Source organism: Pipra filicauda, unplaced genomic scaffold, assembly GCF_003945595.2.
Source record: "Pipra filicauda isolate LSUMZ 115617 unplaced genomic scaffold, ASM394559v2 scaffold11_size5308982_pilon, whole genome shotgun sequence".
NCBI lineage: Eukaryota > Metazoa > Chordata > Aves > Passeriformes > Pipridae > Pipra > Pipra filicauda.
Genome location: NW_024103652.1, coordinates 1430775 through 1456698, shown reverse-complemented (window position 1 = coordinate 1456698; position 25924 = coordinate 1430775). Strand labels below are relative to the sequence as shown.

At 35.6% G+C, this 25924-nt stretch overlaps 1 protein-coding gene across 2 annotated transcripts in view; it reads left to right on the top strand.

Moving 5' to 3' along the window:
• Nucleotides 1-25924, top strand: part of PRKD1 (protein kinase D1) — a 128634-nt gene that overhangs the window by 40325 nt on the left and 62385 nt on the right. For both annotated transcript variants that reach the window (XM_027720506.2, XM_027720495.2), the window contains exon 2: nt 23061-23199. In XM_027720506.2, the coding sequence (XP_027576307.1) occupies nt 23061-23199 (139 nt within the window). The remainder of the gene's footprint in view (nt 1-23060; nt 23200-25924) is intronic.

The following is a 25924-nucleotide window of genomic DNA, read 5'->3' as shown; positions in this document are numbered from 1 at the left end:
CTGCTCCATCCTTCTGCTCTTAAGGCAACTTGTTTGAACCTTCTAGCTCAGACATCTTGACATTTATATTTCTGTTCAATGTAAATTTTTATGTTGTTGTGTGAAGTAAGACCTAAGCATAGGCATACCAGAAAGATGCAGGTGTCTTGGCAGGTTGGATGTCTCAGGGAGATTGGACTGGGCCAGTCCATGTGACACAGTGCATCTCGTTCCGGTTTATAATGATTTACCAAAGGAAAATATTAGTCTGTGATTACACTGTGATCTCTTTCATCCCACCCTTCATGCTTACAAATATTAAGCATAGGTTTATTTTTTATTTTGTGTATACAAACATACATTCAGATGTAAATGCATACATATATGTATGTATAACAATGTTTAGACTTTTGTCAGCCACTAGAGAGGGCTGAAGAGAGTGATGTTAAAACTTACTGCAAATACTCTGCTGAGAATGTTTTCTGTTGGAGTAAAATCTGTGGGGCAAAATCATGTGGTCACTCAGCTAAAGTTCTTATTAAATTGTTTTGACCTTTCCTAAAACACTTTGTGTCTGATGATACTCAAGTTATTGGATGTATTGTCTGCGGACTCCGCTCTACAATGGCACACATACGCTGATGGCATTAGTTGCTGGGTAGATGTTCACTTTTTGCTGTGGTAACCCTGTTCCAAGGAGCAGGAGAAAGATCAGGGAAGACTTTGTATAACCACGGTTTCCAGTTTCCTGATGATGCTAACTATGCACAAATGCCAAAGCAAAATGAATATTCCTTAAACCAGATTCTAGAGATCACATTCATTTAAAAGAGAAATGGGAGATTTTACTTTCTAGAAATTTAAACTGGATATTGATTTTCAGTTTCTTAGACTGAAATGCAACATTGCATTGCCTTTTGCTTTCTTCAAGATCGAAGTTGTGGCGGGAAGGAATTTCTGGCAACAAGTGATTAGATATTGTGTCATGTGGATTTAGCAGGCAAATAAATACACTGTTCATTCAGAGGATAATCAAAAGTTATGAGATGTTACTGCAACTTAAAAGGTGCTTAAAAAACAAAGTATTAATTGAATTCCCAAAAAGAAATGTAAACCCCCTGAGGACTGATACCTCTTATTGTTCCTCAAGTTGTGACAAAATGCTGCTTCTTGTTTCTGTGCACTGTTATGTCTGCATTCATTGTGGTATAAATGCAGGATGTATTAGTGCTACTGTAACCTCTTTCTGTAAGTTTGGTTTGTCTGCTTTAAAAGGTAGTGACTAAGGTGATGTTAATATAGAAAACTGCCTTTTAAAAAATAAGCAGTATGTGTACACATTCCAAGTACCTGATTTGGCAGATACGTATGACTAAATGCAGTCATGCAGCTCTATGAACCCTTAGTCCCAATGAATTTTCTTCAGATTAGCTTACTTTGAGTCTCTTGAGACTACATAATCATGTGGGGGAGTTGTCAGAAGACTTGCTGGAGGTGCAGGATATGAGGTTATGAAATAATTAGATAAGAATAAATTATTTTTAAAAGAATAAATAAATGTATGTTATAAAATTTCAGATTATTAAAATACAATTAAAATAAACATAAATATAAAAATTATTACAATTGTATAAGCAGATGTCTTATGAAGAATGCAGAAGAATGAAAGAAACACTAAGCAGAAACTTTTGTAGTAATTGCATGTAGGAATAGGAAATTGAAATATCTAGCCCATTGAAAAAGCCATAAGACTTTCAAACTAGAAAAGAATAAAACTTAAAGCAGGAGATAATGACAATTTGAATATTTGAAACAACACAGGAGTGGATGTCAGTGGTAGCAATGAAGCTGGAAAGAAGCGCTTAAGCCTGGTGAAGTACCTAGCACGTCTATTGTAGAGGTGTCTGAAGGCTTTCTAAAGTATGAGAGAAGATTTATATAGTTTAATTATAAAATGTAAAAAAACAAGATACAAAACATTTAAAACTGTGGTCTTTGACTCTGTGGTAAGAAGTGGTAACATTTTTGTGCCTGCATTAACCGGTATTTGGAAAATATTGATTTGGAAAGATCATGCCAGCCCTTCATTGGGGTTAAAATAACTGGTGGCTGTACAGCTAAGTACAGTTGAGAACAGTTGCTCTGAAATTTTCTTAGTATGTTAATCCAGGTTTCAGTGAAAACACTGAAACCTGTGGATAGAGAGAAATATTAGCAAAGGAAGTGGTCGTAAGTTTGTCAGTGTCCGTAAAGGAAGAGAAAGACAAGTAGTTATTCCTTGTACAACACTAAGGTTTATTTGAATTCCTGCATCATCACAACTGCAGCACTACTTTATTTTTCTTCCCTTCTTTTTCCCAGTAGCTCATTTGCCAGCACTTATAAGTCAGTCTAGATTGGAATTCCAGTGCACCTGTGAGATGGCACCTCTGAAATAAATCTTCTGTGTACAAAAAACTCACTTGAACATTTACTATTAACAGAAGTAGCTTGTTATAAAAATATCTAAACTAAATTTTCATTTAGTATATAGGTAGTGGAACAACAGAGGGAATATAATACATATATATATATATAAAATATATATTACTATAATGCAATGCATATAGGTATATTATATAGGAAAAGGTTACAAAAATTCCCAGGTCAATAGGAAAAAAATTCTGGGCTGATGAAAGTAGAATTAATGAGTTTGGTTTTATATTACTATTAATCTTTAAGAACTTTCTGGAGGAAAAATGCATTATTTGAATTATTTATCATATGTATTAATGTATTTGCACATTAGTAAAAGTTAATGCTTTCTACATTATTTCTTTACGATAGGTTAGTATAAAACATTGTGAAAATCTCTAGGAGATTTCAGCTTTTATATTGGCTTGGTTCAAGAGATTTCACCTTGCCTCAGCAGCTTATTCTTTATGCCTACTTCTAAGAGGATAAAACTGATTAACAGATTAGTAATAATTTAGTATTTTGGTAAGATTAGTAGCAATGTGGATGTGGGGGGTTTTTTGTGTGTTTTGTTTTTTTTTTTTTTTCCCCTTTACATTTAAATAGGATTCTAGGACTGGAAAGGATCTCCTGTGTTACTGTCTGCTTTGCAGTGACTTGTATCATTTAACTTCTGTAGTGAAATTGTCAAACTTGACTTTTAAGAAGATTTGGGTTTCTGCCCCTGAGGTTTTACTTGGAAAAACTATCCACATCTTTTTAAGTATGCAGCCTGATTCTCTTCATAGTCACCTGATAGTCACTTTTGTTGGCCATATCTTGGCTTTTCTTGTTATTTTCCTTCTGTTCTAGATCTTGATATCTCTGTAAGGTTCTATTACTTTCTTTTTCAAGTTCATTGAGACAGATTAACCAAACAAAACTTTGTCTCATCCCATAAGATACACTATTTCCTTAATTACAATATCTTTATCTTCTTTCCAAACAATCTATTTGATATTTTATTTATTTATTTATTCATTGACAAGGGAGTGTAGGGTTTATGCATTATACCCACATTGAAGTTTTAGCAGTGCTTTTTCCTAGAGCATGATACCTCTCTATTGAATATGCTTAGAATCAAAGGTATACGTTTTTGTTTGTAGCGGCACACCTCCATTCTTGTACTTGGCTTCTGTAGTTTGTTTAGATTAAATGCAACACTGTACTTCATGGTAAAAGTGTGTAGGTTAACAAAATTACCGTTGGACCTTGTATCCTCATATAGCATATTTTAGATGTTTCTATCTCGGCTTTCCTATAAATACAAATATTTTGATTTCAGTGGAAATCATCTTTGTTAATTGACTTACAAAATCTATTTCAAAACATTCTTTTATGATTCAGTTTCTGTTGAATGTGAGGTCAGCAGGCCATTGTTTAACAATTTAACAGTATGTTTCCACCGGATATGATGAGGCAGAGTGTCGATGTCTAAGTTGGTAAGTAATTGTGAACACAAAAGTTGTTTCTGAAGGAATTTATGGTGTGTTTAAAAGACGCTGGAAGAGGTTACTTGCCATGATAGGCTCCTCTTTTTTTGAGTTGCTAGCCTAAATCAGTATTTTGTAACTTCTGTTTGCCTGATAGAGAGGGCAATGTCTCTAGATTGTACTGGTAACACATCTGAAGTATATGAGATGACAACAAGAATCTAGTGAAGCCTAGTTTTCCACTGCATTTCAAAAATTGTAAAAATTATAAAACTTGAAAAATCTTATTGGTAGAAATAAAAATTTTATATGGTTTGGATCAGAAGTCAGGCTACAGATGTTGGAAGTCTTTAGATTTAGTCCATGTCTATCCTGTTTTCTAGCCTGTCATTTCATTTCCCTTTGAGCAGTCTGTAACACTACTAGATTGTCTTGTACTTTTATGTCTGACCTGTTCCTAGGATATTTGCTACATCTTGTAGCTGCTAAAAACTATACAAAAGATACCATTGCCTAGCCAGTTCTGGTGTGTTAGGATTTTATCAGTCTATTAAAAATCAATCAAACAAAGGTTTTTTTGTGTCTTAGTGCTGGAAAGATATATTAGCTCATATACTAGATAGCAGTGTGTGAAGGATATCACAATATTTTTTAAAAAGTAAGCATGACATAAATGAAATTGCTAAGAAGTCTTTGAATTTTAGCTGCTATCAGTGGCCTTTGATATACTGTAATTGTGGATATAAATATCTACACTCTCAGGCCTTGCAAGGAACCCTGGTTGGAAGACAGAGTCTAAAATGCTTGTTTCTGCTCTTCCTTAGGGATAGGAGAGGAGTAGTTGCTGGGTATGAGACTAAGATCTTCCTTCCTTGTAATTCGGAAATCAATGTTCAAGGAATTTTGTGCTCTATTCTCCTCTCATCACACTCATTCACTGGCATTGACCAGACTTACTGTTCTTGTTATTTAAATTTATCCTCCATATTCCCTCCTTTTTCTTCTTCCTCTAACCATAGTTATTTGAAGGTTAAACAATTAGAATCAATTAGTAAAAATAATCTATGTAGCAAGTTTGCTATTTTTATCATTAGGGAAAAAGCAATCTGATCTGATGACCTACTCAAGCCACTGTAAAGAGATGCTTTGTATGATAGTATGAAGACATAAACTCACTTTTTTCAATAAATAATAATTAATTGTTAAAAGCTTTTTAAAACTTTCTCATTTAATTTCAGTGACCACTTTGCTATATACATTTTTATTTATTTCCAAATCTCAAGGGAATACATTCATGTAAAATGGCGCTGATACATGGCAAGTTATTTAGCCATTGCGGTTGGCAGGCGTGGGACTCTGTGGTTTAGTGTCTTCTTGTATCTTTGTGCAGGCACAGACTTTGGAGGAAGCAGAAGGGGGGAAGGGAGAGGTACATTTGTTTCCTTATGATTCTGTTTTTATTCAAAGTAGAGTTGATAAGTTTTTTTTTTATAATTTGCTTCTTGCTATTTTGAAATTTTTTTGAAGACCCTGTTTCAGAGATGACTGTTGCATTTGAAATACAGGATTGGGTGTCTCTTTGAAATGCCATTCTGTTTAGAAAGAACACCTACCATTTAAGTAAAATTATAGTGCTCTCAAAGCAAAAAAATAGTCTTTTGTCACTCCTGTATATTTATGCATATTTCATTTTAACAAGATGGACTTTTTTCCAACTTGGCAGAAGTAATCATTGGCAGATTTTATTTTATTTTTTTTTTACTTTTTAAAATACCAGTGTGAAGACTTCTCTTTCTGTTTAATAATTCCTCTTAACAGCATAGATCGTTTGTTCTTTTTTTTTTTTTTTTTCCCTTCAGCTTTTTCATAAATACAACCAGTTCCATTCAGGATTGGATGATTCCATTGTTTTGGTTGTGTGGGCTTTTGGGTGAAATCAAGTGCTTTTCTCTCGAAGCCAGCTGTAGTTCAGGGGGAAAGGAGGAGGAGGCTGATGTGATGTGGGGAAGTTGGCATGGACTCTTTGGTTGTTATACCCAGTAGGCAGACAAAGCTGTGGGTGATTTGTCCTTGCCCAGCCTTTTTTTATGAGGCAACCACTGCAAAGTGGTCACTTTCCTCCACTTATGTGGTTGCAAAATCTTTAAAACAAAAAAGGAGTTGGACTTCATTTAAGACAAGAGATTTAGCAAAATATAGGCAAGTTTGCAAATTGGAATGAGTTTGAGTAACGATGAGAAATGAGAGACATATTATCATTGCACTAAAGAACATTAAGCATTTTGTCTTCTTCCCTTTACAAGAAAATAAAAATAGATGGTTGCAAAGAGTATTTCTAGACTACTCCTTATTTAATTATCTTTGAAACCGCACATATCTGTATTTTGTGCTGTATCATTGGAAATAATCAGTTATTATGGCTTTCTCTGTAACGTTTTCCAAGTGGTGATTTTTTTTTGCTTTTTGTAGGAGATTATCTGCACAGACTTTTGTAGGCTGTAAACAGAACTTGCAACAACCGAGTTTGTGGCTGTGGGCTGAGATGATCTTAATCTCTAATCAGATTGGCCCAAAGAGGGACCAGTGGGTGGGGAGGGGGAGAATGGTTAGAAACCAAGAAGCACAATGTAAATGTGCATGTAATTTGAAAATGAACCTGCCCATGGTTCCACAACTGTGCATGTAGAATTGTTTCTGGCTGTAATAATTTGGTCTATATTCAGATTTGACTCTACCTAATAATACAGGCATTTTATTTTTACTTCATCAAGCTTTCTTTTTGCTACTTGTTAATTTTTGTTCATTTTACTAGTTTGAGTTTATTTGTGAATAATAAATCAAACATCTTTTTCCTCTGTGCATAGTTAACAGTGGTAGAAATTATGATGCTGGTGAATCATTTGGTGTGGAAAATATGATTGACCATACAGAACAGAAACTTTGCTTACATGCACCCACTTATTGGACAGTCATATATATGATTCTTCTCATCGGACTTTTTTTTTAGCTTTCTTATTACGTTGTAGGTTCAGTGTAGTATGGGTTACAAATGGTCAGCACAGCAAAAAGGAATGAATGTTAACCAAATTAATCTAGTTCCTAGTAATCAATTTTAACTTGACATGCAAAAGAACAATTACCAGATGCTTTTAAAAATCATGGCCTTGGTTGTTATTTTACCCTGCTGAAAATTCCAGAAAGTCAAACTGGTCTGTCAATGCATCATATCCAGTTTCAAGTGCTTACTTACCGTTTTGGAGCATAGCAATTGATGACCAACATATGCTTCTAATGGTACCTTGCATAAAGTGAATCAAAGGTGATATAACCCATTCTGCAGTGACTGCTTTAGGATTCTGAAATGTCTTTTGTTATTCTTGAAGCCATACATGTTGGCAGTTCAAGATAGCATGCTGGATCACTGCAGTCAGATCAGGGCTTATTTGAAATGCTTAAAGCTTTGTTCTCACACAGTTGCGCACTTGCTGGCTTTAGAGGCAAGAAATAATTGAAGTGAAATTACCTGCTGATAATATGTAATTAGTTGAGTAAAAGTATTTGTTGCTGTGAGGAAAAGAAGTGAAGCCATTCAAGAAGGACAAATATTATCTCTAAAGTATTTTTGTAAACAAAACCTCCAAATTTTCTCTATGCAGTTACAGAGGATCTGATATAATGAAAGGATGTGTTTGTCATAATCTTAATAACACATCCATCCATGATTTCATGGCTTGGTGATGCATAATAGGAACACTGGTACTTGTAGAGAATCAAAACAGTTGAACATGCTGTGGGAAAATACTTAGATTTATGCTTCCAAATGATAAACGTTTTTATGGTAACAGTGCCCCCTGCAGTGCAGGAAGAAAGGGTAAAAATAGTGGGACCTGGGTAGCATGAAGGCTGTTAGGTGGCATGTGCGTAATGAGCATGTAACAGTAGATGTTTGTGTTTGGAGCACCTTGAATGTTCAATACTGGGCATGGAAAATGCCAGGTGGGTATCAAACATAAAGAATGTAGACCAGAAGTGCCCAGCTGCAGCTGCTCTGGCTTGGTTTGGACTCTAGTGTATTGTCAGAATCCACAGGCCATCCCTATTCCTTGTGGGGGGCACTGAGAATTCATGGCTTGCTGCCATACTCAAGAAAAATGCATGTGATCGGAACTAAATGGATTAACCACCAGTATTTTTGAGTAAAAAAAGAAATTACTCGGTTTTTTTTTCACTTGTCACTTTGCTTGTTGCTCTTTTCTTCTGCTGTGTAAGAAGAGGTGAGGATGGGGGGAGAATTTGAAAGTTCAGACAACAAAACTCAGTCTTGTTTTTTTTTTTTTTTTTGTCTTGCTAGGAAAGGTGACTGTCTCAACTAGGAGACGAAAATTCAAGCAGCTCAACTGAATAACTAGGTTTTAAAATGGTGATGAATGAGGCTGGGTGTGTTGGTTCCTCTGTTTTCCTTTCATCAGAAGTTAGTCTCCTGACATTTTTACTCCACATTTTTATGGTCACGGAGCTTACGTCACATACAGGTTTCTTTGACTATGAACATTACTGCCCATCTTCCTGCTTCTGATCTATTCCAAAAGACTAAGGCAGCCCATGAAAACCGAGTTATGTATATTCCCTTTTAATATCTGAGGTCTTGTTCACTTAGCTGCTGGCAATACAATCTCCTGCTCCCTGCAGACTTGTAGTTGCTAGGATCTTTGTGTATTAAGTGTCTGTCTTTTCACCCCCAGCTGGCTGGGTGCCAAATGGCTGAGACTGCAAGCAAATGAGATTATTTTACAATGGCTCGTTTGTTATTAGAACTTGGAAGGGTTTCTTTATATGCTAAATGAAGGTCCAAAAAGTTTTCTTAGTTTGAGACAGCTGCTTATCCCCTGGCAGGAACAGAATTTTGACTTTGCTTGTAGTGCTCTTCAAATATTGTGGTTAATACCAGAGACTTCAATTTCTCAGTAAAAGACAGGAAGCCATCATTTCCTTGCTGTAAGCAATATATTTTTAATATGGTATGAATATTTTTAATTCGGTATGAAAATACCCTGTGAACCAGTAGCTTCAAGGAACTGATTCACCTTTTTGTTCTGTGTAAATTTCTTTTCTGCATCTTTGTAAGTTAACAGTTCTGAATTTAAGTAATAAAAAAATAATCTTATTTCTTTATTTTGTGTCCTTGTTTAAGCGATTGTTAGGATGATGACTCTAAAAAAAGAAAAAAATTTCTTGAAAGTTCCAGCATCAATTGTGGAACACATTTCTGCATCTGAAAATTGTAGCACTGCACAATAAATGAAAAGTGCCCACTTTTTTAAAATAGGGTTTGCAAGAAGGCAGGAGCCAACACTTGAAATTAAATATTCAGAGATGTGATTAAGTGAATATGTTTTCACAAAAGCATTTATGATTTTTTAGCAGCAGGAGAGCTTCAATCTCAATGAAAAACAATAGGGAGGAACCTATTTAACATCCAAAGTCAGAGGGGCAGAGCCATGAGAAAAGTTCCAGTTCCTTGTCTCTGAGAATAATACTGTCAAATATAATTTCCATTGTAGGAGGAGAGGTGAAATCTAGTGAGTGTGAAATTCTCTACTGGGAAATTTAAATACTTAAGTAGGACTGTATGGGAGTGGATATTTGAACAATCAAACCCATGCAAGAATTTGGGGTTGACACTGTGTTCATTTCATGTGTTAGATATAAGATTTCTAAGATGCACATCCCAGACACATTAAACTCTAAGGCAACTTTTGTCTTGATGTTTAAAAATATTCTTGAGGCAGATAGGTCTGACTGAAATTAAACTGTCAAATAATCTGTCAGTACTAGTTAGATGGGGGTGGACATGTATTCACCCACACTGAGATGCAAATACTTCCCTTGTGAAATGTGACAGCTATGTAATGTTGCAGAGGAGCTCTACACAACAGTTCAGGTTTTAAAATGGGGAAGTATTTATTCAGCTGAACTTACACTTGGAATTTTAGATAATCAGAAAGGAAAGTCACAGGAATGTGACACAGAAAGGAACATTAAACTGTAGGAATGTACCTTATATAGTTTTCCTACTCTGAACTGAAAGCAATTGTAGATTACAAACTTGAAAAGACTTAAAAGGCTTTCCTCATGTTTCAAGTCAGGATCACCTGTATCTGCACTCTTCTCTGTCTAACCTGTTCTCAGAATGTCCAGTGATGGAGATAGCACAAGCTCCCTAAAAAGTCATTGCCAGTGTTAAACTATCCTTTATTCTTAATATTGAACGTTAAGTCCCTTTATGTATACTCTTTACTGCCTGTCTAAAGGCAGAACTAAAGACTGTCAAAATTTCCTTCGGTCTGTCTTCTTTCCCCTAAGCTCTTAGCTCTTTAAATCTTGCGTTTTATAGTGCATTCTGCAAATTTTTTTCTGGTGCTGGTATTAGACTGTCTTTGGACACACAGAACTAGACTGAGTGTTACATTTGAGGTCTTGTCAATGCCCAAATGAGTGTCAGGATAATATCAGATGCCTAGTGTATTAAATACCTCTTTTGATGTTCTGAGTCTGAAAAAGAAAGATGCTCTGAGAAAAGTCCCAATAAAGCTGTTAGCTTTATTCAATTTAGCCTGACAGTGAGTGTTGCAGATTATGACATTATGATAATTTGTTCTAATATTTTTTATAAGAAAGCCATAGGAGTCATCTGAATTAACTCCTTTTCAAATAGAGTGCCTCTTTCAGAAACAGAAATCTAATAATATCGAAATAACATGACCATATTGATTTTTCAGTAAGATGCATAGATTTTTAGATACTTAAATTAAGCAAAAAAAGACATTGGGCCAGCAAAATAATTGTTGTGTAATCTAATTCTACATAGCCTCAGCTGTCAGAAATTGGAACTTGCAGTTTCTTTGTCTGCAAGGCAGATAAATCAATAGATAATGAGATTTCACTTTCTAGTACTGATGCTTATCAAAATGATCAAATCACATCCTGGCTCGCCTTTAGAAATTAAACAATTTAATCCTCTGCTGCCATGTACAGGAGACCATGTTTTTCAGTTCCTTAATTTTTCTGTTATTCTTCCTTGATTCCTTTCTCCAGTGGCCTGGAGAAATTTTTGAATTTGAATTTTAAATACTAGATGTGGGTAGACTTCCAGTTGTGGTTTCATCAGTGCCAAAAGCAGAGGTGGTAAATCCATATTCTTTCGTACTGCCCGGTTTATGGCAAAACCAATTCATTAAGAATACATGGTCATCTAATTACCCACTACATAAGCTAAATTTCATTTTTGCTTTTCAGAATAGAGTCCCTGTTACATCAGAGCAGCTTGTATTCCATGTTGCCACGTGTCTGATGTAATATTTTGCAAAGTCTGAATCTGCGTTGCTGTTAAGCTATACTTGTGCAGTCTCCTTGTTACATTACCAGGTTATGTAGTTTTTCCATAAGCCAAGGTAAAATAGTAGTACTGTCCTTGGTGTTTTCATTTGTTCCGTTACTGTGAGAAGTCTACATCTCTGTGTCCCTTTATAAAGAGCAACATATTAGTTTTCCTCATCTTGATTACTCCAGAACCCAACCATTGACTTTTCAGCTATTTCAATTTCGCTTTAGAGTTTTTTGGACTTGACAGTATGACTGTGCGGCTTCAGTGAGGCCTCTTCAACATCCATATCAACTGATGTTAGAATGCAAAGAGTTTAATTAATAATACCCAATAATATCTTTTCCCAAAAGGGGAAAGTGATTGATCAATATTTATATGTGGTAGAATTGCTAAAATTCTTTTTGTTCCTAAAGTATTAGCAAAACTTTTAATGTCCCTTAAGTATGCTGACAGTGACATTTCCACATATCTTTGGGCTTTCCTGAGTGGTTTTCTACAACTCTTAAGTTTCTATTTATATTTGTTGCTATCAAATTTCTGTTTTGAGCATTGTATTTCTATATGTATGAGATACACACTTTAAAGCTCCTTTTGTAACCTGGCAATTTCTCTGTTTAATGCATTTATTTTTTTGAAAGCAATTAAAAAAATAATTCTCCTTAAGGTTTATTTGCATGCTTCTCTTTAAATTATTTTCCTTGTTTTGTCAAAGTGTTTCTAGGTTCACAGAAGGCTTAGACATATGTTGAATCTTTATGCCTCTGTGTGCTGACAGGTTTTCCTGCAGTGAATACATGTAATTAAAGGAAGTACTGGTTGCAGATGGAACCACAGCAGCTACAAGCACTTCTGTTAAGAAACAGTATTGCTGATAAAGTGTTTGGGGAGGGGATTTTTATCTCTTAAATCTCCAGTTTCTGGTGAGCGCCCATAACAGAGACAAAAACTTTATTGTGATCTGCTTGTGATCCCATTTGCCTTTCACTGGTTTCCGTTTCTTTACTGATCCTAGTCTCATGATTAGAACTGTTTGAAGAGTTGTACAGTCCACGTTTGAAACTTTCAGGTAGAAAGCCCTGGAACCCAAATGGCCTCTTCCTGAGTGATTCTGTCTAGAGGTGTATATATCTCTAGTATTATTATATAAAAGCTGCCATTTTTGTTGTGTTTAAAAAAGAATAAATCATGCTGTTTTCCTATCCCTAAACAGGTGTTTGGCAAGGAAAATCCTTTTGGGTGTTGTGGACAATGACTCCCAAACTTCCCATGACATGGCTTAATCAGAGCTACAAAGCAATGCTAAATTTACATAAAACAATGTTTTACAGACATTTTTGTCCTAATGTTCTTTACTTTTGTTCTGGACAACTTCCTCGTAGTATTTTGGCTTTCTAAGCCACACCTGGAATTTGGAATTAATGTGTGTAACATAATGTTATGAGTTCTTATTAAAAGTTAGTCATCTGACACCCAATACAGACCTGGTTCTAGTGTGCTCATGCTAAACTGGTGTCCCACATGAGCACCCTCAGCCTTTTCTTCTGATATAATTCCCTCCAGATTATGTTCCTTATAGGATTAGAGTGACAGTAATCCTATTACTTTGTGTTGTCTCTTTGTCCTTTATTAATAAGGATCCTAGTTATTAATAAATGGAAGTAAAATTGACAACTGACCAAGGAGCAAACTAATTATTAGTACTAAAAGCTGAACCAATGGGCTTCTTATACATTTACATTTCTGTCAAATTCAGTAGAAGAGAGCCCTTACCAAGTATTTTTCAAATGGCTCCTAGTATATCTCCTGGAATATGGAATTGGTGTTGGGAGTGGATGAAAGAGTAATTAATTTTCAAAATATATCTTAATACTTTACTTAAAATTTGAAGGAATTCTGCTTTTTCAGGAGGAAACCACATACTTGGGAATTCTTTATTTAAAACAGGTACTCTTGATAGGAGCTATTTTGTTTTCTGTTTCTGTGAAAAAATAGTTATCTTTAAGCAGTTATGTAGACTGGCATCTATCTTGAAGGAAATTAAGTCAATTTTGAAAGTAGAATAGAGGTACACAGAAGTGTGAGTGATCTGTAGATCTCTTACCTTTACTAGATCTGTCTAAATCTCTTATATCATACACAGAAGCTTTGTCTGTATGTAAGTAGTTTATGTGTTGTGCAATCTGTGTAGTCTATTGAGTGATGGATGTGACTGGTGACTGAGTGTCCTGAATTGATGTAATGCTTGGTCAGAGATAGCTGAAAAGCATCTGGTGGTAGACTCTTGCAGAAATGGGGGCTTGGGCTTTGTTTGTTTTGTTGGTTGTTTTGTTTTTTTTTTTTCTACTTATACAATAATGTATGGAATTGGCTCTAGAATTGGTTTCTTTTCATCTTTCTGAAATTAGGAATCTGTTTTCCCAGATGTAATATATGGCATAGAACTGGTAAGACTACAGCTTCAGAAACAGTCAATGCTTGTGAGCAACAGACTTTTCACTTATGGTCTTTAGACTTTTTTTGGATTAAAGGAACTAGGAGAAAGATTTGATTTTGTTAGTGATTCATCATCTTTTTTCTGCCTGTTTGCTGAAGGGCATGAAACTTTCTACTCCATTTCTCAACATCCTTGGTGAGAAATCCAATCTGTTTGTGAATTAGCTACATAAATGGATGCCTGTCAGCAATTTGGCACTTGTCACGTTCTTCTCCTAAACGTTTTACAGGAAGCTCCATAATTCTGCACAGGGGTGGACAATGTTGGGCTGCACAGAGAACATGTACAGGAACTGTGTGAACCTTTCTGCTGAGGTTCCCCTGTTGTCTTAGAGAAATGTGGCATTAATGGATTGACGTTATTAGAGCAGTGCTCCCAAACTCTCAGCATGAAACAACTGAGAAGACAGAGGCTGTTAGTGCTCTCCCTCAGTGCTTCTGCTTGTGAAAGTTCTCAGGGAAGTTATGCAGCATATGCAGATATGGTAGATGTAATAATGTTTTTGCCAACAACAACAGGATGCAAAGACCAGTTTATCTTTTGAGTCTCATTGTTGTGGTTTAATTATTATTACTTTTCTAAATGTTTCTACTGAATTAATCTTCTAATCTACGTCATAGAGCAGTCAGCTACAGAAGCGTGCTTTGATTTGCACAGCACCTTAACTTTTAAAATTTTTACGTGACAAAATTATTTCAATGTTTTCTCAATTTCTGAGATATTGAACTTTTTCTTTACATCTTCTTGATGCTGCATCATCTTCATTGCATTGGAAGCTATAATAGAATATTCACAAAATGCTGAAGAAGTAATAGTGAAAAAGATATAACTCTTGGAGAAGATGGATTACACTTAAGAGACAAGGGCTGTTTTAAATTAAGGTAGTCTTTGTGTGGTATTAATGAGAATCAACTTCCAAGACATAATCACCATATTTTTGGTAATCCATCACGTGGTAATTGAGAATAAAATGCTTTCATAGAAGTTTCAATGAAAAATAAATCCAATCTTTTTAATGGAGACGGAGATAGTTATATTGGTGTCCTGTGGTAGTACAAATAAAATTACACTAATTATGCTAAAGTTCTCTTTGTTTGAGAGAGAAGTGTTATTATTTAAAATTTCTTATGGTTAATTGCATTGAGCTGTGGTGGGTTGACCCCAGCCAGCAGCCACTTGCCAGACTCAGTTCAAGAGCAGTGAGAGAAAACTCAGGACTGCTTGCCCTGAACTGGGAGTTTTTAAAATCTGCGTTGAAGTAGCGTGAGTAATATGATGTATACTCAGTATTTTTGTCAGCAATAAATTTGAGTGAGAGAAGGCAAGCCAACGTACAGTGGCAGGAAGCTTAAGTAGCAAGAGAACCTGTTTGTTTAAAGATACTATGCAAAGGAAGCAACTCCTGTCCTGAATAGCCACAGGGAACAATCTGTATTGAAAAAGGCTGATGAAAAGGTTGTTCAGAGTTCAGGCTCTCTCCAAAATAGCGATGTTCCTATGTCTCACCGTGGCCATGTTTTTTCTTTTTCACAGATACTTTGTGATGGAGCTACCCTGACTTTTTGCTTTGTGGATCTTCATTGTCCAAGTCAGTGTGTGTGGGCAATGTACTCTGTTTCTGGTTTGAGAGAGATGAAGGAATCTTACTTCTGCAGCAGATCACTGCTGCAAACAGAATTAGCAAAATATTTGTACATAACAAAATATTTGTTATCTAAAATATTGTTTACATCATAAAGAAGTCAGTAAGAAGTTTGCTACTTTCTGGTGGCTCACTCGGAAACAGCTTACTAACTTCTATTCTGCAGGCAGCAAGTGCTTTATAGAACATGTAATTAATCAAGACTTGTAGTAAAAAAGTAAAAAGACAGTAAATAAGGAATGGCACTGCCCACAGTAAAGCATTAAGAAACCTAACGGATGTTAGGAATGTATCAAATGATAATGATTCTCTGAAGTTACCTCTAAAAATATATCTGTAGAATAAACCTAAGTGAGAATACAGGCTCAAGCACTGGCCCAAAATCACAGAAACTTTTCAGTGGTTTAACTGCATGCTTCCTGATACATTTCGAACTGTGGCACATCACATTCGTTCAGATGATGTCCAGGCGGTTTGGGTCCTAACACTGTTTAAAATAAGCAATGGGAATGTTGTCTCCCAGCATCTGAGGAAAGAGGTCAGCTGTGTGGCAGTGAGCCATTTTTGTGCCACTTAGCTATGGATCCAGAGAATGGTTCCTGGCTAGTATATTGGGTATATTCTTAGTAACTTGTCTGTTTCACTTAGCAGTTAGATTGGAAGCAAAACTTTTAATATTTTTTTAGGAATGCAAAGGCAAAATGGAAGCAAAGACCTATATTGCTCTTTCCATTTACTACTTTAACCCATGTAAATCTGGGTCCTTGCTGCTATTCTCAAGGCTCATGACACAATCGAAGTCTTTCCTATGCCCCTATTCTAAGGGTATTTTCCTTACTCTGATCATCTCTCTTCCTAGTCCATCAGGATTTCTTCAGTTACTCCTTTACCTTTCCAGTGCAAGATATTTGTTCATAATCTGTCCCTCTGTATGTGTGACAAATGGCCTTGACCAGAGCCTGTCTTGAGTAGTACTTCAACATAGGTAGTATCAAGTTGATCAGTACTACTTCTTATATTTTCTGACCCTTTTCTTTCCTGTATAACTGAAGACCGATTTCCTGGGGAAAACAGAATAAGGAAAGAAATAGCAGTCTCCTGCCTATCCTTGCTGTTTGTCTGACTGGCAAGTGCAAATGCAGTTACTGGAAATGTTTAGAGGGAGCCACCATTTCTGAGATGTGTTAAACACAGCATGAAACATTCTAGATTAAGGTGGAGATACCACTGCTACTGGAGCAAGCTGCACCTCCTGTTCCTACTGAGATATTGCTACATATATTCCAGATAGCCATAGTGTAAACTTCTATTTAAACTCCAGTGTTTGTGTTAGTTTGTAGTAACTGTAGTGGTGTATATGTGAAGAAAGTCTTTGAATAATAGCTGGTATTTCTACAAAACCATGGAGTCTTGTGGTATTTTTGTTTATGCATAAAAGAAAAACTAATATTTTCATGATATCTTTGTGCTTGGTAAATAGAGCCTTTTAAAAAATCTCTTGAATTTTGCAAGTGGGTTATTAGTGACTGCCAGAGCTAGGTGAAAATTTAGACAGTCCTCTTGGCCACAAATTGGCTTTTCAGTTTCATGATTTTTCTGTATTCTGACCTCTGCAGGCAAAGGAAATTCTGACTTCTAAAAATAAAATGCTTTGTTATTTTAAGAATATAAAAGAAGAATGTTTAAGTTTGGTTAATATGATTGTTTCAAAAATTCTGTACATTTATATCTTTATATTAAACCAGTTGTATCAATGTAAGACAATTAATTTATTTATGCACATATTAGGGCCAGTTCAACAATCTTGTTTAGGTTAGGTCAAGGTTACTTGTTTTAGCAAGTTAAGTCAACAAACATTCGGTGTGACTCAGCTTCTCCATATGCTGTGTGAAGACATTGTTTATCCGCAGACTTTAGTGTGCTGGATCATTATCTTTGTGCTGTGAAAGACTTCCAGGTTTTATCGAGGTTCTTGTTGCAGTTGCTGTTATGGTAATCACTAAGGACTTCTCTAAGTGGATGGCTTGTAAAAAGCTAACTAATTTAGAAGAGAAAAATAGTGATCACTAAAGATGATGTAGTTCAATTTAGTGTTTGATCAGGGACTGAAAAAAATCAAGAAGACAACTGTCATTACTTCCTAGAATAAAGCAAGAGAAAGTAACCCTTACAGGAGATGTACAAAATTGTAGTAACATACAAAAAGACGAAAACAGGAAGAGGACTGTTTTTTTTTCTTTTTCACCCTTAACAATGAGAATCGATCTACCTGTATGTTACAAAAACATTACGATTTTATTAAGTTGAAAGAAGAATTTTTGCAAAATTATCATATCTACAGACTTTTTTCACATTAGTAATTGCACTGAAACCATCATCAGTGTTTAGAGTATGTTCTTCCAGATAAAGTTCTTCATGTGGAAGAAATTTATTTTTCATCTATTTTTCATTTGAGATACTTACTATGCTGATATTTCAAGTACATAATTATTAAACCAAACTGATGAGAGAGTTGTCTCACTGTAGACAGTCTCGCCTTTCCTTTAAGTAAATTTCTATTTGAAATTTTGTTTTACCACAGCAAAGAAGAAGAGTGAATAGGTTCTCCATTCAGATAACTGTGTACATGGTTTGTTATTATTAATTTTTGAAAGCTTCACAATTCAATTGTGAAATATGTTAGCATTTAGTTATATCAGGTATTCTAAAGTTCTGTAATAATAAAACCATTTGATTGTCACAGTAAGTGGATAGAGTTTTACGTATGACTAATCTTGCCTTTTGTCAGTTTGTCTTTGATCCTTGTTTTGAGAACAACTGTTAATAGGACAGTATGATAATGGATGTACAGAGTTCAGCTTGTGTTTGCATGTGGAGGGACATACGCCATTGAAATTATTGACTGGTGCAATGGATTAAATGAATTACTGAATACTTATAATTAGAGGTTCTAATTATTGAAGTTTGAGTATGCCAGTTTTTTGTAGTATTACTTGGAGGCTTTTTTAATGAAAATCTAGAATTTGCATAATCATTTGGCTTCTGTATAGTTATTGGTGAGATATTTTGGTGGATTTTCTTGAGATGTTCACAGTTGCTAAGGGTAAAAAGACTGCAATGATTGCTTCTGTTTTAGTGTCTGCTGAGGGAAAGTTAGTGCTGAGGCTCCTTTTAACTACTGCACCTTAGATTGAACCACACTGAAAGCCATTTGAGTAATACATTCTACTTCACACTTGGAGTAGGCAAACAAGGTGTTTATGGACAGTTGTGATGTCTTAATGGCTACTGCTGACTTCTTAAGCACCCAGAAATAGATCCTGTTTCTGAACCCCACATAAGCAGTTTTACACTCCTGACGAAATTTGCATTTCGTCATTATGGCAATTACAATGACCATTTAAGTCTAGTAATTCCACTTTAAGCAGCTCTTATATTGCAAAAAAGGCTTTTATTAGCATTGAGGAACTTAGCTCCAATACCACTGTTTCCTTATTTTGTCCTGTGTTTAGCAAAACTGAATGCTATTTATAGTGTTGTAGTACCAAGCTTCGTGGTTGTTTTTTTTGTTTACTTTTGTCTGTGCAAATCAACATTATTGTTGGCAGGAATAAGTTTAGCTAAAGGAATTTCTGTCGTTGCAACAGTTGCTCTTTATATAATGTTTGAATAATTGCACCATTGAAATTGCTTTCTTGACATGAAAGTAGTTTATCTGGGGAAAACTAATTCAAACACAAAAAGTAATTGTTGTATATAATTTATCAAAAAATGTTGTGATTGAATTTACTTTTTTCTACAGAATATAATAAATGATACCTCAAGATACACATATTTATACACACACATGTAATATGTGTAGTATCTCAAATAGTTTTTTTAGGTAGAAGTGGACTTGATTTGAAAAAAGCAAATGGAATGGGAATATAGAGAGAGAGCAATCAATTTAAGTCATAATGAGTTTAGAGGAAAATGCCTGTGGTATCTCTGAAATCAGTGAAATTAGAAAAATCTTGCAGTGTCTGAAAAGGATTAGCAGTGCCCATTTTGAAGGGTGGTATTTCACTGCTTCTGTAGAAGGAAATTATTATGAATGCCATTAGGTTTGTATACTGTGGCAAGATAGGAAGTTTTTGAATTAAAATTATAATTCCACCAGGATTACTTTCTCATGAATGTTCTAAATTTAAAATGTTTAAGAGAACAGTCAATCTGCCGCTGCCAGTGGCACTGGGGTGAGGGAAGAAGTGCTTGTTCAGCCGTGGAGCCTGGTGACACAGGCATCTGAGTGGCTCCAACAGGCTTTTAGGTTCGGCTCAGCGCTACTGGGTCAAGCATTGAATGACTCTGTTAGACACTCAGGTGTCAGTGCCTGTGTCATCTGCTATTACCTAGGCTACATTAGAACCAGTATGCATGCAGAGTGTAATTGCAGTTCAGGTTACATCTCCCTTCAAAAGCTTTGATTCTCTCCCACTTATGCATAATGTAAAGCAAATTTCTTTGAAAGCTAAAGCAACTATTTTACATCTGAGCCATAATTTAGTTTGTTCTTGACCTAGAGAAATGCTTTTGACTATAGGTTGGATAATTTATTGTTTAATAGAGTTTACAAAATACTACCTTGATAATTAAGTTCTTTGGCATTATTTGGCTTAATACAGTTTTAATATTTACTGCATCTAAAGTATGGGATACTTGAAATATTTCTTCACACTTGGAACTGTGGGAGAAAATGTACTGTTTCTCAGAAATTACTGATGTTACTATATTTCGGAGTTTATTTCAATTGTACTAGAACTTGAAGTCTCTTATGTCCTTTTTTCTGTAGTGAAGATGATAGAGGATGTTATTGATTTAGCAGGAAAATGTACCTGTAGAGTAACGTGAAGATGCAAAAAAAATTATCCAAATATGGCAACATTTATTTACCTCACTGGTTATGTCATTACAAAATGTGACTTTTGGTTGGCTAACAACTCTATTAGAAGTGGGGCCTATATGATAGTTTTACTTTAAATAAACAAAAATTTAGTTTCTGTCTTGATTATTTTATTCCACCTGATGTTGCTTCTGTAAGATTTGAATGTGGTAGTGCATGTCTCTTACAGAACTTTTGTTACTTTACAGGAGAATATGAAAATAGAAAGAAATGGGTTTACTCTCTTTTGTCCAGGACAGAGTTAATTTTCTCACAGTTGCCATGGGGGGGGGGGGGGGGGGGGGGGGGGGGGGGGGGGGGGGGGGGGGGGGGGGGGGGGGGGGAATGGAGCCGGGAGCCGTGTGGGTGTGTCTAGGTTCTATACCAGCCACATAATTGCTGGGGATATGTGGCTTTGGGTGGAAGAAAAGGGGAACATGATGCAGGACCACTGCCATTTTGTCCCTTGTTTCCCGCAGTAGCAAAGGAGTGAGCAGAGTGGTGGAGGTGGTGTGGCATGGACACTCCAGCTTGGGGGCTTTGTCCACCTTTGGTTTGTGTTGTCTCAGACTCAGGAAAAAATGCCGGCGGTCATGTCCACCATTTTCTCCTTTGTCTTGGGAAGCTGCATGGCACTGGCCACAATAACATTGGGTTGGTCAGACTTCTGTAAGCATTTTTTGCATGTAAGCACACTAATAACACTGTTATTATTAGTATTGTTGCTGTTACTGGTTTTTTTTTCTTATTTCATAGCTGTTTTTCTAGTTATCTCAACTCATAATCTCTGCCTTTTTGGCTCTTTTCTCACTTGAGTGGGTGAAGGGAAAGGAAGCGGCTGCTTGGAGCTTGATTTCCAGATGATTTTAAAACACAACGCCCTCTTAATAAGAAAAAACATGCATAAAATTTTTATAGGGCAACAGACCACATTTTTAGAGAGCAAGTTTTTGGTCTGCGTAGAGATGGTAATCTTCAGTGAAAACTATTTTGGAAATATGAGTTAAACATTACACGGTAAGCCATTTTAAGCTTTATGAACATGGTAAAGTGCATCTCATTGTTAATGTGACATCATATGAATGGTTAACTGATTACTAGGAAAGTTTTAGAAATATGTTTCTCTTTTATATATGTGATTGTAATGCATGTTCAGAAGTGCATGTATTGGTGCCAGCCTTCTCAAAGCTTGACAAAAGATTGCCAGCTCTTTCAGTTTGTAATTGGTGGATGATAGAGGTGCTCAAGGAAACAGACTCTCTCATATCATATACATAAATGATCTGTCGATTTTTAATGTGGTGGATAGTGGATGTGAACCAGATTTGTGCATCTTTAAACATATGCACTATGGCAGACTTTGCAGATATTCTGTGAGTAATTCCTATGTTTTTGAGAGACCAGAAATTCTTTCTGTTCAGTATAAAACCTGTCTGAGGAACTAAAGTCACTAACTGGTTTTTTTCAGGCAGGTAGTTCGCCCAACCAAGAATTAGCAGTGTGTTGGTATTTACTGTATAAGCTGGAATAAGAAGACAGAAAAAACTTCAGACATTTAGATGTATTTCATTCAAACCAGAGATCTGACTATTTTTTTTCTCTCTCTTTTCAGTACATGCTTCAAAACTTAGAAAAGGCATAACTTTTTTGGGATACTTGGATAGATTCCAAAGCTTCCAGTAATCTGTAATGAATATATATATATATATATATATATATATATATATATACACCCAAGTTTTAAAGTACTTTTTGTTGGGTTCCTTTAATTCTGCATTCTGGAAATTATACTGCTGCAAAGTATAACCTCAAAACATGCCAGTTTATGTCTTGAACTATGGTTATCATTGTGGTTTTTTCACCGCATGATGATAAAACATGGAGTAGTGCATTGATGTAGAACTGAACAGAATCTTTTGTAACAGAAAAAGAGTTTCTTGGTTGTGTTTTCAGAACAAAATCTTAGTTCTTTAGGCTGGGAGCATGAAAAAAACTTTCAGTAATTTTTGTTGTGCAGAAAAAAAAAAGGGAAAAAAACCAAGTTACCTAGATAATAATCTCCAGTTTATAACCTCAGAGTTTTTAAAAATCTCTTGTAGTTTAAACAGAATTTAATCTGATTTCAAAGCTACATCTTCTCTTCAGTGAAGTAAATGATTATGATTAAGTTTGGAAGCATTGCTTTATGTGCCTCGTAGTTTCAGTCTCGAGAAACAGGTATTTCATAATGAGCTGTCATTTAGGCATTGCATCTTAGGCAGAGCTGACATATATTGGTTTTGGCCTCAAGGCATCTTTTTGGCAATTGTTTGGGAAGAGATCATAAAATCATGGAATAATGTAATATAGACTAGAAGGGCAGTCCATAGGACATCTGCTCTAGGAGGGTCTAATTAAATCATCTTGCTCAGGAGCTTATGTTTGAAAAAGTTATTAGCAGTGGCTAAGGAATACACTTATTTCTCTATCATTTCGTAGTGGATACTGCCTTGCTCACAGGAGGAGAAAGGCAAATGAGCTTTCTTGCTTAGGGAAAAACCATTTTCAGAATATAATGATAAATATTTTCATACATGAAAAAATATATATCCTATTTGGTACTGACAAGTCTGACAAGTGATCCAGTCTGTCCTCAAAATTTCGTTATAACATTAATTGTGGTGTACAGTTATGTATTTCACAGCATAGTAAATTCTGATGGGTTTGTATTGCAGTTTCCTGAATGTGGTTTCTACGGAATGTATGACAAAATCTTGCTCTTCCGCCATGACCCTGCCTCTGAAAACATTCTCCAGTTGGTGAAATCAGCTGCAGATATCCAAGAAGGAGACCTAGTTGAAGTTGTCTTATCAGGTAAGTAAAAACCAATGAAAATTACTGACATGCTTTTGCAACTGAAAATATCCGCAGTAGTTTTCTCCTGGTTGGATTTTGACCCGGCATAGGTGAGAGTCCATACAAACAAAATTTCCTTTTTCTTGATTCCTCTCTCAGATGTATATAGGCATATTATGCCTTTTTTTTTTCTGTTGCACTGTCATGGCTGAGCTTCGCGAAGGAAGATTTGGGAAGGCTCTAACCACATTTGTTACAGGCACGTTGGTGACTTATGAGGCCAATAATGTTGCACTGTATACTTTGTAAAAACCTCTTTTGTCCATATTATTAGTTAAGCAGCAGGTTAATGTTAATAAATTTTTACTTTATGTGAGTGCCATGAAAATGTCCACTGCAAATAGACTAATTGCTTTCTCAAAGCCCTGCATAATTATGCCTGCCAGGACTGCTCTGACTCTTTATATGATTTGTTTTTTAAACTTAAGAGAGTAAGGGGAGAGAAAAATTTAAATTCTAGGTGGGAATGAAAAAAAAAGTATGTTTTGTATGGACAGCTGTCCAAAACGAGTGCTGGATGGTTCATGTACACAACTATTGATTCTATGAAAGGTATGGAAGTTGAAAAGGTGGAACAAAAGAGAATAGCTATTTAGGACCTAGGAAATAAAAAAGTCAGAGGGAACAAGTTCATGCAAAGCCAGGGAATGAAAGTTGTAGTCTGAAGGTGACTAGCAGGTGAAGGGGGATTTGAGATGTGTTATGAATGAATCATGAGGTAAAAGGCCAAATTCTGGAGGCAGTCAAATGGCAAATGGATTTAAGAAGCATGTTTGGCCAGCAGAGTAGATGGATTGCTATAATTGAAGAAGGAAATAAGCCCAAATTATGTGACTGGAATATAAAGGAAGTCTGGGGATGTAATTAAGTGTCAGTAAGACTTGTCAAAAGCTTAGATGTAAGATATGAGGTATGTGACTAGGATTGATACAGCGTTTACAAGGACATGAAGTAGAGTGAATGCTGGAACTGTAAAGATGTAGAGATGTTATTTGACAAATAAAACTTGGAAGATGGCTGAAGGGCTGTATTTTTGCAATTGGAACATGCAGTTAGAGCATCTGGAAAGATGCTAAAAAATACAGAAAAGCATATGTCATATGAAAGTAGAAATTGAAGCTGTAGAAGAGTGTAGGATTAGTGAAGAGAGGCGAAGTCTTAATGGATGCTGAAAAGAGTGGAAGAAGTAAGAGTTAGGTCACATAATCTAAGCTAACTGAGCTTTTAAATATAGTTTTCTTGTATAGGACCCTATTCCATACTCTTTGATTAGAATAAGAAAAAGTACAATAAGGAATAATGCAAGTCATTCCTTAAGTCATTATTCATCTTTTTCATATCAGGAAACAATTTTTTCCCTTTCCAAAATAAACCAATTTTCTTCTTAATATTTCCTGCATAAAGTAATCACTCTAGATCAGTAATTACGATTCAGTGAAAAAAAAAGTTAGCAAGGACTTTACTGCTTTATTTGATATATTGTTTATTGCTTTTGAAATGGAGACCACATGTCATCTAGTTTGCCAAAATTAGGCAAGTAGCTGTTTAAGAGCAAAGGACAGAAAATGAAACTTGTAACATGTCATGGCCTAACTGATGGTACTATTCAGATGTCTTAAATTATACAAGAAATTAAACATGCTTCCTCTGTAAACGCTTAAAAGTATCAGTGTCCTCCCCCAGATGAGCCTTAACTAAATGCAGGAATTCATTTTCGCAGACAATTCCTGTGTTATGTAGGGGAGGACGGTATTCCAAGTTATGCAACTGAAGAAGAGAAAGAACTGTATAAGCAGTCTGTAATGTGTGGGGAATTATTCAAACTAATGCAGGCAGTTTTAATTGAAAAATATTCAGACGTAGTTTCAAATTACCAATTTCGACAATAGTGCCTATCAAGTTACCTGTAGATGAGTTATCTCTCATTTTTAATTAGAAGAAAAAGTGTGTCTAAATGCAGGGCCATATAAAATCTTTTACAGGATGTTTAATAATATACAATGAAAAATTATTTTGAAGGGAGAATAAACCTGAAAACAGGAGAGATTGGCTTTGAGCACTGCAGTGTATGATATTGAGCACTTAAGCGGTGGGAAGGACAAGTGAAATGCAATAGATGTTCAGATGCATATATTGAACCAGTTGAAGTGTTTTATTTCTAGCCTTCATTACAAATTTCTAAACAGAGTATGCATTCTGCAGTTCTGTAAATGCATGGTTTATTATAGCAGTTTTTCTCAAATGGCATATCTGAAAGAGACAGTAGAACACAGTGTTACTGCTGCGGCTTTGCTGCTGAAAACTCCTTGTGCTTTGGGTCAACATCCCCTGAGGCACTGGTATCTGTTGTCAAAAGCTGCACTGATTGACTGCCTTCATTTTTTATTGCACAGGTCAATACTGGGCAGAGTAGAGAAAGCTGAACTGTTAGTCCTAGTTACTACAGGGTTATACATACAGTCAATTTGTATCCTACTAGTATGCACTTTCTAATTTTCATTAATAACAAGATTTTTTTTAAAACAGCTGGACAACCTATGATGTTTTCTTTTTTCTTATTCCACTTATGTTCTTGGAAGTTTAAAGATTAATAAATGTGATCATCATCTGGTTTAGAGCTTATATTACAGGTTCTTGAAAGAGTTGAAAATTATCTACAAAAACTTACAGTTGAGAGGGGTTG